The sequence below is a fragment of the Diabrotica virgifera genome, chromosome 3, assembly GCF_917563875.1.
Source record: "Diabrotica virgifera virgifera chromosome 3, PGI_DIABVI_V3a".
NCBI classification, from domain to species: Eukaryota; Metazoa; Arthropoda; class Insecta; order Coleoptera; family Chrysomelidae; genus Diabrotica; species Diabrotica virgifera.
In genome coordinates, this window is record NC_065445.1 from 44045272 (window position 1) to 44060509 (window position 15238).

Consider the following 15238-nt stretch of genomic DNA (forward strand, 5'->3'; position numbering starts at 1 on the left):
GAATGGCGATTGCATTGCAACTGATACTGCAGCAATGCAGAAATAAAAAAAATCACGTTTTCTTAGATATCGTTGTCTGTCGACGTTTAAATGCGATCTGTGAGCAAATGTTACATTAGTGTTAGCTTAGCAAAAGTGAAGGAGTAAAAGAATGTCAAACAGACAAAAAATGTTAAATTATTTTAATCACATAAAGTCTTCATTTTCACAAGATGAGGATGGGGAAATTTTATTTGAAAGCGTCCCAGATGTAGTTTTATTATAGTATAATATAGGATAATGTTACATATCATTTTGTTACAAATATTTTTGAATTAACAAGTTAAGTTGAATACAATAACTTTTTTCTTAAGAGCAAACAGTAGCGATCAACAGGTAGCCAAAACGCGTTCCAAGATTGCGGCTGTAATTTTGAATATTTTTTCGAGATATTTGGCACACGTATTCGTAATATAATAAAGAATGGCGGTACAGAGCCCAATTTGAAAAATATAGTAATATGTGAAAATTACTCTGTAATTAAATACAATATTAAAAAAACGAGCCTGTACCGCCATTAAGAAGAACAAAAAAATACACTTTCTCCAAATAAACTTTTTTATCCGATGCCTAGATTTTGTGTCATTTTGGAACTAATAAAATTTTTTATTTCATTAGTAGTTCCAAAATGACACAAAATCTAGGCATCGGATAAAAAAGTTTATTTGGAGAAAGTGTATTTTTTTGTTCTTCTTAATGGCGGTACAGGCTTGTTTTTTTAATATTGTATTTAATTACAGAGTAATTTCCGCATATTAATATATTTTTCAAATTGGGCTCTGTACCGCCATTCTTTATTATAATACGAATACGTGTGCCAAATATCTCGAAAAAATATTCAACATTACAGTCGCAATCTTGGAACGCGTTTTGGCTACCTGTTGATCGCTACTGTATCACCTTAATGTATTTTTATTACCCTTAGAATCTACAAAGATCAAAAATTTTAACGTAATTTTTTGCAAAATCTGATCATTTTAGCAGTGGCTTAATATAATATCATATAGTGACATCGGCAACACTGATGAACGAACACATCACATCTATCACCACTGAGATGTACAACTCAATCAATGTCGGCTCCGTACTTTTTAACTTCAAAGGCGGCATCGTAGTGTGTCCTTGCGGGTTTCGTTTATTATGCTGTGCCTCTAATCGATGGTCTAGTGCACAAATGTTGTAAGTGCATTTTTAGTAAAATTGAGTTAAATGCACCAACATATAATTACAGACATGATTTTTCTTATGCACACAAGTTTTAAGTAAAATATCTAAATTTGTTGATACAAGCGGCATCTTCCAATAGTGTCAAGTACTTCTACACTACAGAATTCTACTCCACACGTTGTAAGAGCACTTAATACATGTGTGCGCTGAAATAAATAGCATTCATGAAATTATCACATTTGTGTTCAGTAAAAATTAAGGTTAGTGTTGCTTTAATTCGGGTGCAATCATGTCGTGTTCTAGAGGTAAACAATTGGTGAACCTAGTATTATCCGGCAATATAAACTCTAATAACGGTAAGTTTCCTTTTATTTTAGAAATAGCCCGAGTTTTTGACCCCAGGCGATTTTAACTTTAAAGTTTGAAAAGTTTATTTTACATACTATTTTTGTACCAATAAAATATTTTTTTCTAGAAGAAGTAATACAAACCATTGAACCTAAACGTTTAGATGTTACTGTTCCAAGTGAAAAACATAGCGAACTATCGGAAGGAAATACACAGCTCTTGATTTCTCTTGAAGGTAAAGGTTAGCAATTGATTTAATTTAAACCATTTTTTAGCAATACCTATCTTTTTAGAAACACCTGAACCAGAAAGTACTGAAGTTGCTATTCCAGAACCCTCTGTTTTTGAAGAGGTTGCAGAGTCTGAAGAATTGAGTGAACCTTATCCAGAGTCTTCAAGTTCTTACACACCTTCTGTGTATGGTAATGACTCCTCGACTGAGTCTGATAACGAAATACTTGCAAATGTCGCAGAGGAAATAAAAGAGAACAAAAGTAAGAAAAAAAGGAAACGAAAAGTGAATAGAATCAATGACTCTTCGACTGAGTCTGATAACGAAATACTTGCAAATGTCGCAGAGGAAATAAAAGAGAACAAAAGTAAGAAAAAAAGGAAACGAAAAGCGAATAGAATCAATTGGCACCGATCCGTTGTTAAGAAATTAAGATTAAGTGGGAAAAAGTATATTAATCGAAGTGGGAAAGAAGTACCGGATAAAAAACCTAAGAATGTGGATTGCAGCAAATGCAGATATAAATGTAGTGAAATTTTTTCGCAAGGTGATAGAGAGGCAATGTGTCAAGAGTATTACAATCTGGCTGATGATGTTAATCAGAAAATTCATTTAACATCGTTAATACAAAAGGTACCAGTCGTTAGAAAATTAGATAACCCAATATCTAAAAATCGACAAACATCCCGAGTTTATTATTTGAAAAATTCTGCAGGCGAAACCCACAGAGTATGTTTAAAATTTTTTTGTGGTACATTTGCGATTTCGCATAGAGTAGTCGAAAACTGTGCAAATGGTATGAGTGCAAACGGTCTTTATATCGGACGTGATAAGAGAATTGGTGTTAAACCACCAAATGTCACTCCTTCGGACACCATACAATTAGTGAAGGACCACATTGATTCGTTCCCAAGAATAGAATCACATTATTGTAGGCGTGATTCACAGAAGCAGTACCTATCACCTGATCTCAATATTTCTAAAATGTATCGATTGTACAAGAACGATTTTTGTATGCAAAAGAATGTTCAAGCTGTATCACTTTTTGTTTACCAAAAAACATTTCACGAATATGATCCGAGATTGGATTTTTACAAACCTAAGAAAGATCAATGTTCGCTTTGCAATTCTTACAATATCGCCAAAGACAAAGGACCTCTACAAGAAGATTACAATAATCCCAAGCAGCGCGAAAAGGACGCTATGCAGATGAAAGCGGATGATAAACAAAGATCGCGCGCAGATGAAGGCAAAACTTTTAGGTCAATATCTTTTGATATGCAAGCAATTTTGCCTATTCCTCACGCAGGTGACAATCAAATTTATTATAAACACAAGTTAAATGTTTATAATTTCACCATTTATGATACATCCAATTCTGATGGGCACTGTTTTGTTTGGGATGAAACACATGGAAATAAGGGCAGTGTTGAAATCGGCAGCTGCTTGTTGAAATATCTAATGAACTTACCGGAAACAGTGACACACGTGGCATCGTTCTCTGATACATGCAGTGGTCAGAATCGAAATAAATTTGTGACCGCAGCCATGTTATATGCTGTTAATAAAATCGATAATTTGAAGATTATTGACCTAAAATTTATGGAAACTGGACACTCATATCTAGAGGCAGACTCGATGCACTCCACGATAGAGAGGGCCAAACGTCATAAGAAAATTTACTCTACACGTGAATGGTGTTTATTAATTTCGACGGCCAGACTAAAACCTAGGGAATATTATGTCACTAATATGAAATTCATTGATTTTTTCGATTTACAAAAACTCGTTGAAGATAATGTATTTAACACCACACTAAATACAAATAACGAAAAAGTTAACTGGCTCAGAATCAAGTGGCTTCGTTTCCAGAAGGAAACTCCTAACATTGTACAATACAAGTATAACCTTACAGAAGAAAGCTTTTTTGAAATCGATATTTCTTCAAACAAACGCAAGCAGGGAAGAAAAAAGAAATGGGAATCGATCATTTTAAATAGAAAATACACATCGCGTTTACCAATTTCCCAAAAAAAGAAAAAGGATCTAGTGTTTCTTTTAGAAAAGAAGGTTATCCCAGAGGACTACGAAAAATTTATAAAAGAAATTCCACAAACAAAGGAACCCACTGTCACTGTTCTAAATGCAAGTGACCTTGAAAATAGCGATTAATGTTATATAATACTTACTTTATCAAATGTCTCCTTTTAAATTTTGTTAATTAATTTACATAAAAGTATGAAAAATTGGTACCTATTGTTATTTTTAGCAAATAATTGTGTTACGCGAAATGTGGTAAGTGCAATTAAAAAAAAATAAACAGAATTGTATTTCACCAAATGTGGTAAGTACAGGTATTTCAGATACTTTTTCAAAATTTTTAATACTGTATAATCAAATATCACAAATTAGCATTTTCATGGCTAAGCTAACACTACAGCCTAATTTAGGAAAGCATATTAGATGTCCTAGAACATTACTGTGAATTATGGGGAGCTAATAAACTTTAAATTTGCAATAACTCAAAACATGTATTTTTGCACTTAAAACATTTGTGTACTAGACCATCGCTATAGCAAATTATGCAAAAATACAAAGATTGCGCTGGGCAGGTCACCTTATAAGAATGGATAACGACAGAACTACAGTACATAACGACAGCAGAAAGACAAAGGAAGAGGTGGGTAGACGAAGAGAACCGATGCTAAAGAGATATTGAGGGTGGACAACTGGAGGAGAGCAGCCAGAGACAGAGATATTTGGAGGTGGATGCTGGGGGAGGCCAGGGCCCGACTTGGGCTGTAGAGCCATAGGAGAGAGATAATAGGTTTGCTCTAGCATCAGTTTCAAACGGTTTGAAACCATCAGCGAATAGTGGACCAGCGCGAGTAGAGGGGATAGCACTGGTGACTGCATTATGTTCTCTCACTGACCAACTGTTTGCTGACGGTTTCTGACTAGTTTGACTGTTTGCTAGAACAAACCTATTAAAACAACCGCTATACATATACATATGTTTAACGTTGTAAGCGCGACAGGGTCTTTAACAGATAAGAAAAAGACAGGAATTATCGATTCAGTGGTACTAAGACATTAATCTTTTTGTATTTTCACACAATTTTATAATCTGACTAGCTTTAAGGATCATTTTTTTATCGATGTAAGTTTTCTTTATATCTATTTTTTGTTTCAGATTTAAGATGTCGACTGCCAACACCACCGGGGAAAAATCGACTAGCATCCCTCAATCAGACACGCTAGTGCCTCCTTTGAACGCACAATGTTCAACATATACCTTTCCGGAGCCGAAGCGGTCTCCCGAAACGAGAGGCCACCTTCGTAGCGTCAGCCACGGAGGTGGCACGTCTGTGGGTAGCAATTCGGCAGTTGTGGTAGGCAGATCCGCCCTTAAAGGAGCTCGTGGTCACCAAAGGGCGCTGTCTCAGGGACAAATGTTCGATTCGAGTGGCCCGCCTCACAAACCGGGGCATAGTAGGGTTGGATCCAAGACAGATTTCATCTTGCCTCCCGGTCATAAGGAAACGGATGCGACACCAGCACCTAGAGGTTCGATTAAGTCCGGTCATTCTCGTCAGGCTTCCAGGTAAGTGAATAGTATGATACTAAGACCAAAGTTACTTTCACCTTGGCACTACTTGTAACCTATTGCAAGATATTTCGTGAAAAATATACCATATGAGCACTTGTTTCTTTATTATTACTATATAAGTTGCCTTATACTGAAAATTACTTGTCTTGCATAAATCCCAACTGATCTTCGAATATTTCCGTTTCTTTATGTATTCACGAAGTATTTGTGCACTGTTGAACATTTCCTTTGTTTTTGTAGACAGGTATCTATCTGGTAGTAATATACTGCTTCCCCATCGGTCGAGCATCTGTCCCACTTCCACAATTCTATCAAACAAATCTGTTGGCCACCTTGTTCCAGTTTATCCCAACTCTGTTTACACTTTGCAGGAGATATTATCTGGTACAACGACTTTCCCTCTCTTTATTTTTGGAAGTGCTTGAGAAACTTTGTTGTCTGTTATTTTGGTCTCATAAACATCATAAAGAGGAGAAAAACAGAATACTTCGGCCATATAATTAGAGGACCTACATACCATCTACTTCGCCTTATAATGCAAGGAAAAGTGGAGAAAAGAGATGGATTGGTCGAAAGAAACTTTCATGGTTGCGTAATATTAGACAATGGTGTGGTTCCATGGTAGAAGAATTATTTCGCGCAGCAGCAGATAGAGAAACGTTTCAGGAACTTGTAAACATGATGACGGCCAACGTTTGAATACGGACACGGCACCTAAAGAAGAAGATTTTGGTGACCATTGCTGTTATTTACTCTATTCGTAAGTTGAATTGATTTTCTGCCAAGTTAGTAAAGGTTTAGAGTGATCCTACTTAATCTGACGAAATGTTCAATAGTCTGGTGTCAATTGGTGCAAATAACTATTTAAGACCATTTGTTTGCATCACTAAAGGGTGCTGTGCTGTAATGTACTTGAATAAGAGTGTATCAGCTTATATTCATAGCTCCCATAAACCGCATACATACATTCGGCTTGGAATACCCATATAGACCTAGTGTATGGCTGTTTATTACCTTATTGTATATAGATGATCTTATTCGACGTGGAATAATCGTGGCAGAAAGGGAGTGGGTATTTTGAACAACGAGTGGAAGGAAAATCTTGTAGGGCAACCAGAAGAAGTGATAGGTTAATACAGACAATACCAATGTGAACACCATATGTGCCTAAGCCCCACAGATAGGGTATGACGAACAGGAAAAGGAAGAATTTTGAAGTGCTGTTGATTGTGAGATGCTCGAGATTCCTGTAGACGAAAAGTGTTGTATTGGAGATGATTTTAATGGACATATTGATACAAAAAGAGCAGGAATAGAAAGAGTTCATAGAGATTTGGGAATGGGAATGAATGATGAAGGAAATAGGGACTTTGCAGTGGTATGGGATTTGGCTGTGATTGTTGATACGTTCTTTATGAAGACTGAAGACCAGTATCTTAAGTATAGGAGCGGGGGAAGGAAAAGTCAGATATATTTTATGGTGGGTAAAAGCCAGTTAAAAGAAATTACCAGCAGTACAGTTATAACGAGTGAGTGAGGAGCTAGTCAACATCGACCGGTGATAGTGAATACGGAGATAAAGGTGAGGTGGAAAGGAAAGTAAGTAGGACACCAGACAGTAAAGTGGTGGAAGTTAAGAGATAAGGATTTGGCAAAAGTCTTGAAAGAGTAGAGTGCTGCAAGAGTTTGAGAAAAAAGATACGGTAAATGGCTGGTGAATGTTCAGGAAAAGAAGGTGGAGGTAGCTATGGCAAAAGTCTTGAAAGAGTGTAGTGTTGGAAGAGTTTGAGAATAAAGATACGGTAAACGACTGGCGCAGATTCAGTAAAAGAAGATGGAGGTAGGTAAAATGAAAATGTTACGGTGGCTGCTGGTTGCGACTGGAAGAGACAGGATCAGGAACGTCTTTATTAGGGAAGGAGCCGGGATGACTACAGTCTTAAAAAAGGTTCAAGAACAAATATGGCTTATCTTTGATCTTGAAGGATGGTTTGGTCACGGCAAACGAAAAATGTAAACAACGTGGAATGAAGGATAGATCTGTTAGAAGTTGGGGAAACGAGAGGTAGAACAAACTGAGGAGGAGATGGAAGGACTGTGTGGCAGAATACTGGCGAGAGAAAGGTTTAAATGAAGAAGATACGATGAAGAAACGGCTGGCGAAGAGTAAGGAACAGCTACAACTGAAAAGGAAAAAGCTAAGGAAGAACAAGAAGAAGAATTCCATAAAAGTTACTAGCGCTCAAAGTACTTCAAAACAAGTAGTTATGATACAAAAATGCTTTTAGACGAACCTGTAGCGGTCAGCTCTGATTAATACACAATCATTGGTTCGTTCTAAGTCTTTGGTGAAAAAAAGTAAGCGCCTTTGGGTAATTTTTCATCAAGATAATGCGGTCTGTCACACATCTCGTTTGACAATCAACTATTTGAGCACTTAAAAAACATGTGTCATCTAGTGTTGACAGGTCCGATTTGTTTTTAATCGGTATATAAGCAAAAACAAATCGGGATTTAGGGTTGTAGATCGGGACAAATAAACAAAAGTAGCCCAGTAAATGACCGTTTTGGAGTGTAATTTTCAGAGTCGACTCCGAATTGCATGAAAATCTGGTTTTAGGTTCTACTTACTGTCTACTTCAAAGTTGAACTTGTACCGTTTGTTGCTTTTGCTTGGGGGGTGACAGTTACAGTTACCGCTTGTCAGGGGTAAAAAAACGCGCGTTTAAAGAAGTCTCCCAAAATGGATCAACTGACTAACTCTAAAAAGCTTTTGTTCTATATAATTTTTAAACTAAGTCAATACTTTTTGAGTAATTTTATCGAAAAAAAAATATTCTTAGCAAAAATGTAGCTTTTAAAAAAGCAAAAAAAAATTGTATGTTCAGAAAGTCTATAAAACCAGTAAAAGCAAAGTTGTAGCTCATCAAAAATACGTTCTTATTCGTCAAATTCCAAATCGAATTTTTTAACTTGAAATAACCAAAAAATTAAGCAATTTTCGGGCAAAACCTATTAAAATTTTTTAGTGTTTAAAAAAATCTTTAATTTTGTTTTATATAAAAGTTGTATTAAATTTAAGCGAGTTACGCTCAAAATAAAGTTGGCTCCTTTTTTTGGTAAAAAAAAATCGTGAAAATCTCCCACTATTTAGCACCACCGCTTTACCATTTACTTTAAATGTGTATTGTTTATACGATCTGTAAGGTTTACCGGTTGAGAGTACCTTAGTTTTGAAAAAAATTGGTTATATATTAAAAAAAATTTCCTAAAATATTGGAAAATGCCATTTTTTCAAAATAACTTAAAAAGTATTAGCGATACTAAAAATCTCAAGAAGTAAAAAGTAGGTAGGTTTTGCTTTTATAAATATGATACATTCATTTTGTTTTTCTGTAAGACAAAAATTGATTAAAATGTCGCTGTTCATATTTTGCATACACTCGTGATTAGTGACTCGTTCAGGCCCTTTCAATCATGTAAAAAATCAATGTAAAGTAAATTGTTTGTAAAGCGGTAACGATTAATTTCATTTGGGGTGCTAAGTAGGGAAGATTTTTACGATTTTTTTACTAAAAAAAAGGAGTCGACTTGGTTTTGAACTTAAAAAAAAATAAAAATAAAGCTTTATTAAAAAAGTTTTAATTGGTTTTTTTTCGAAAAGTGCTTCATTTCTTCGTTATTTCACGTTGAAATATTTGATTTGGAATTTGACGAATAAGAACGTATTTTTCATGAGCTACAACTTTGCTTTTGCTGGGTTTATAGACTTTACGAGTTCACAATTTTTTTCATTTTTTTATTTTATGCTACATTTTTGCTAAGAATAGTTTTTTCGATCAAATACTTACTTTTTGAGTTATTTGTGAAAATCGCCTGAAAACGTGATTTTTTTGTCGAAAAATACACATTTTCAATCGTAAATTCCTCGAAAAGTATCAACTAAGTTAAAATTCTATAGAACTAAAATTGCTTAGAATTATTCAATTTATCCACTTCCGGACTTATTTTAAACGCGCGGTTTTTGACCCCAACTAGGGGTGACTGTCACTCCCCGAGTAAAAGCAACCAACGGCACGAGCCGTCCAAATTTTCATGCAATTCGGAGTTGATCCTGAAAATTACACGGTATCGCCGTATTTCGCTTTCATTTACTGGATTACAAGGTGTTTCTATAATCTGTATTTAATCCTACATGATAATAATAATCAGACGATATTATAAAAAAATTGTAGATTAACAGCCGGTTTCCGAAACGTTATTCAAATCTCCGATCATCTAATCGGCTGTCAGATTTGATCAACTGTTAACCAGTGATGGGTTTCTCAAACGCCAATTATTGTAAAATTACACGATCATAGATCATGTAATCGATGATCTGACATACAATTTGTTATCGATACTGTCACAATTGACTGTTATCCTTCAAAATTTCAATTATATTAACCTCTAAATCCAAACTTGTATCTTTGTATCTCTAAAGGTACATTCTCTCTTACGTACTGTCACTTTTGTTTGGAGCAAGAATTGAATGATAGCATTTTAAAAGTGAGGCTAGATAATTTCAAAAATAATAAAACGCATTAAATTTATGTGATGAGATTTGGAGATATAAAACAGTTTATTTATGATCTATAATATTTTATACTCATATTTTTATTTTTGGTCTATATAATAGTCCATTCTTTAACGGTAAAATATTGCAAAACCTTTAAATTTTAAAGAACCGCTTGGATTGACATGAAATTTGGCATACACATAGCTAACAAGTCAAAGAAAAAAAGTGATATTGTGCCGATATGTGCTTTTGCCCTGGGGGTGGTTTGCACCCCCTCTTGGGGGTGAAAAAATATTCGTCCAAATAAAGTCGGGAAATGGATAAACTGGCTAATTTTAAGTAATTTTTATTCTATAGAGTTCTTTCACTAAGTCAATACTTTTCGAGTTATTTGGCAGTGAATATGTTCATTTTTTCAACAAAATAACCACGCTTTTAGACGGTATTTCGCAAATAACTCAAATATTAAGTATTTTGTCGAAAAAACATTCTCAGCAAAAATATAGCTTGTAAGAAATTTAAAAAAATGGTGTATATATCACGTCTCTACACCCAGTAGAAGCAGAGTTATAGCTAATGAAAAATAGGTTCATATTCGTCAAATTCCAAATGGAATACTTTAACGTGAAATAACCAAAAATGAAGCACATTTCGGGGAAAACTCATTACAACTTATTTAAAGTGTTTAAAAAAAGCTTCATTTTTTTTTATAAAAAAAAATTTTAGGATCAAAATTAAACAAGTTACGCTCAAAATAAAGTTAGTCCCTTTTGGTTTTGGTAAAAAAATCGAGAAAATCACCCCCTAATTAGTATCTTAAATAAATTTAATCGTTACGACTTCACAAGTTTCTTGACTCATGTATATATTGTTTATATGATCTGTAAGTTTCATCGGTTCAAAGTCCTTATTATTGAAAGGGCTGTAGTTAAAAGGGGTTGAACGAGTCACTGATCACGAATGTATGCAAATTTAGAAACACCAAATCTTAATCAATTTTTGTCTAACAGAAAAACAAGAAAATACATGATATTCAGAAAAGCAAATCTGACTTTTTTTGTTTTTTGAGATTTTTGGTATCTCTAACAATTTTTACGTTATTTTGAAAAAAAAGATATTTTTCAAAATTTAAATTTTTAAAAATTTTACTTTGAAACCAAATTTTTTCAAAAATAAGCACTTTGAATCGATGAAACTTACAGGTCATATAAACACAACATAAGTAAAATAATTTGTGGAGCGGTAACGATTAATTTAATTTAAGTTGCTAATTAGGGGGTGGTCTTCCCGATTTTTTTTTGCAAAAACAAAAGGGACCAACTTTATTTTGAGCGTAACTTGCTTAAATTTAATGCTAGAAACTTTTTGTAAAAACAGAAATGAAGCTTTTTTTAAACACTTTAAAAAATATATAATATATTTTCCCCAAAAAGTTCATAATTTTTTGGATATTTCACGTCGAAATATTCTATTTGAAATTTGGTGAATATGAATCTATTTTTCATTGACTATAACTCTGGTTCTACGAGATCCAGAGATCTAACGCGTACACCATTTTTTTTACTTTTTTATGGGCTATATTTTTACTAAGAACGTTTTTTTCGACACAATACTTACTTTTTGAGTTATTTGCGAAAAACCGTCTAAAAATGTGGTTATTTTGTTGAAAGATGAACATATTCACTTGCAAATAACTCGAAAAGTGTTGACTTGGCGAAAAAGCTCTATAGAACAAAAGTTACTTAAAATTAGTCAGTTTACCCATTTCCGGACTTATCTTGGACATATATTTTTTCACCCCCAAGAGGGGGTGAAAGTCACCCCCAGGGCAAAAGCACACATCGGCACAATATCACTTTTTTTCTTTGACATGTAAGCTATACGTATGCCAAATTTCATGTCAATCCAAGCGGCTCTTTAAAATTTAGAGCAAAAACCGTGAAAGAATGGACTATAATTACTTTTTGTATTTATTTTTAATTTATTTACCGGCTGTTTTATTGTCTTCAAAGTTAGCTGCTATAATTTCACACACGTTTTCCCTCTTATTTACATCACTATTATCATTATGTTCTGCTTTTTAGAGCTCTGGCCTCTCAAAAAATAGCTCTATGAGTCTAGCATCGTTGTTATCTTACATTTTAAACGAAAAAAATATAAATTATATAATCAAATATACAAAAATGTCCGAGATATCCATGTTCTGCAAGTTAAATAAATTTTTTAAATTATTTCTTCCATAAAAAAACTTATGTTTATTGAATAATATGATTGATCTCATTTATATATGTGTTATTTGACAATTTTTTCCCGGTATTTGTTAATTACAGTAATTAAAAAACTAAAAAAAACTCTTAACAGCCCGTTAATCGACGGATAATCTCATATTAGGTAACAGTACATTTTTACCGCCGTTTGACAAGCGAAACTGGTTAATCGACCTTTCAGAGACTCAAAACACTTATGATCGGCTGTTAACAAGCGATTTATCTTTTGTCAGGTGATCTACTGTTGTTAAAACTAGTTTGTTTGACGTTTCTGACGCATTTAATCCATTGTTAATCGTCGATTACATAATTTTTGAGATGATCATCCTTTCAGAAACCCGGCGTAAGTAAATTATTTATTTTTTATTAAAATTATATTTTTCATTCGATTTTGCAGCTTTTAGGAGTGCCTTGTTTTTATAACATAGTTATAAAATTCACTGCAAGTCCTCCTGAAATTGGTTTTCGTGGGTGAAAATCGGGACATGTAGTGTCCCGATCAGGTACAAATCGGTACGCGTCCCCAGCCCCTGAAAATCGGGACGTCCCGCGCAAATCGGGACACCTGGTAACGCTATGTGTCATCCGTCATACAGTCCTGATTTGGTACCAAATAAGTTCTTGTTTTCGAAAGTCGATAAAGTGATACTAACCCGGTCTATATAGACATTTCAAATAACAAAAATTGCCGGAGAGCCAAATTTTGGTGGAGAGCTAGGGTATACCATAACAAATAAAGTTTAAAAAGTCCCCATCGATCCCATGTGTGCGTCAAAAGTTATTCGGGGTCAAAGGTCAAAATTTGAGATTTTTTGGATTTTTTTCGAAAACGGTAAGCTTTATCAAAAAAAAACCTTAAACCAAAGTTGTAGATCTTAAAATTCTCTACAAAAACAGTCCTTACTATTTTTTTCCTAAGAGTTGCCATTCCTGAGATATCGCGATTCAAATAGTCACATTATACATGATATGCACACGTTTACACACCACCTGTGAGGTAGTGTACTCGGCGAATTTTTTTTTACCGTGGTTTCCCCTGTTAGGCCTACTCCACTAACTGTTTTGACAATTTTAGGATAATTTAAGGAAACAATACCGGTCAAGTTCTAGATATTACCTTATTATTGATATTGATTATTGATATTGCTATTGATTATTAGGTTAACTATTGTTTTGATTTCTTTAGATATTTTAATCAGATTCATATTCTTGAAAGTCTACTTCAACAGTCAAGTCTTCTTCGATTTCATCTTCTTTCTCTTGCTCTTGCTGGATGTTCAAAAATTGTTCAAATGTGACTGAGTCATTGGTCTCTTCATTAAAATCACAGAAGTCTTCCTCTGTTGTACTAAACTGGACATTTGAGCAAGACTGACCTTGGCAGTTTGTACACACTAGAGAACACAGCAACCCGACTTTTTTTTAGATCCACATTTGGCTTGGCACTACAACCTTTTTTGCAATTGCAAAAAATAGTGTTAAGGAGTTTTTCTGGAGCAGGTGGGAGTAAGGTTTTAATCGGTTCCAGAGTATTATCTATTAATTTCCAACCCCAGTCTTCTGGATTCAGTTCATTGCCTAGCCATGTTTGAACTTGATAATATACTCGATACAAATGTTGAAAAGCAGATGCTGATGTTGGAGGAAGACATGATAGTTGTACTTGTTTCTTGTTTCGCGTATTTTTTACAAAAGTTAAGTATCGGTATTTATCAAGACAAATAATTTTTTTTGGAGCTCCATAAACCGCAAGAAGAAAGCGAATTCCTTCCGTAATTATTGTTTGCGGTGTAGAATCAAGTTCTGTAAAAACTTTACAGCAGTCAGTCAAATATTTTTTTCGAATAATTTAAGTACTGACGTTTTGCCCCTTCTGTACATTGCGGACGTAGTGTCGCAGCCGGTTATCGCATGTAAAAATAAAATGTACTTTTGGCATTTGGGATAAGCCGATAAACTATTCGAAGAATATATCTCTGTTCGCTGTTCAGCCCTTCCAGGTTTCAGAAAATAAATAACTTTATCTACTGGAGTCCTTGCAGTAATCAGTACTAACAAATCAACATCTTCACCAACTACAATTATTGTTGTGTTTGTTGCCTTAAATTTTTCAATTGCTGTCTCAATTATAAGGACATCTGCGTCATTTTTAGCTTGTTTCACTTCAATATTCGCAGCTGTTAATTTGTCAGTTAACATGGAAATGAAACGAGATTTATTATTAATGTTGGCGAAAAATTGTTGTTGATTCGCTGGAACTGTTATATTTTCATCAAAGATAATCTCGGAACCCGATGATGTTTTTGTAGTTCGACGACGTTGTTCTGCAGCTTTAACCTTTCAGTGCTAACGTGAAGTATTTTGACAAAAGTGCTAACGTCCGTCTCTGGAACCGTATGTTTATACATGCCCTAGTACTGTAAATTTTACAAATTTTTAAAATTTAATTACTTCAAGGGTCTTATCAAATATTTTTTTATTTAAAATAAATGCAGTTTTATTTAAAAATTATATTTATAAACATTTATTTTGACAAAAATATTTCCTTAACAAAAACAAGCAACTATTCTAAAAAGTGAGAAAAAAACCCTAAAATCTTAATATAAACAAAAAATTTGCTGAGTTATTTTTAAAGTAAAGATGAAATTATTCACTTATAATAACCACACTTAAGCAATTCTAATAATACGAAGTAACTTTAAACTTAAAAAAAGTCAACCTTTTTCTGAACATTCCACACATATACCCTTTATGTGTTCTAAGCACATAAATTTATTACACGAGTAACAACTGTACATTGTTTTTCGACTTTTCATAGTTCATTTCTATTTCTAAAAAGTAAAAAAATATTATTTTATTCACTAAAAATACAACGCTAAAAGTTACAATTCTTACCTTTAGTACAGCCGCAAAAGCTAACATCCGTCTCTGAGACCGAAATATTGTGTAACGAACGAACTATGTATCTACGTTCAACAATATTTTAATACTAACAACGGTTAGGTAAAATATGAAGC

General features: G+C 33.9%; 1 protein-coding gene across 3 annotated transcripts in view; it reads left to right on the plus strand.

The window, feature by feature from the left end:
* The window catches only part of LOC114343020 (phospholipid-transporting ATPase VD), a 346327-nt gene that overhangs the window by 93608 nt on the left and 237481 nt on the right, over positions 1-15238 (plus strand). For all 3 annotated transcript variants that reach the window (XM_050645083.1, XM_050645085.1, XM_050645084.1), the window contains exon 2: positions 4980-5390. In XM_050645083.1, the coding sequence (XP_050501040.1) occupies positions 4987-5390 (404 nt within the window). In that variant the 5' untranslated portion in view covers positions 4980-4986. The remainder of the gene's footprint in view (positions 1-4979; positions 5391-15238) is intronic.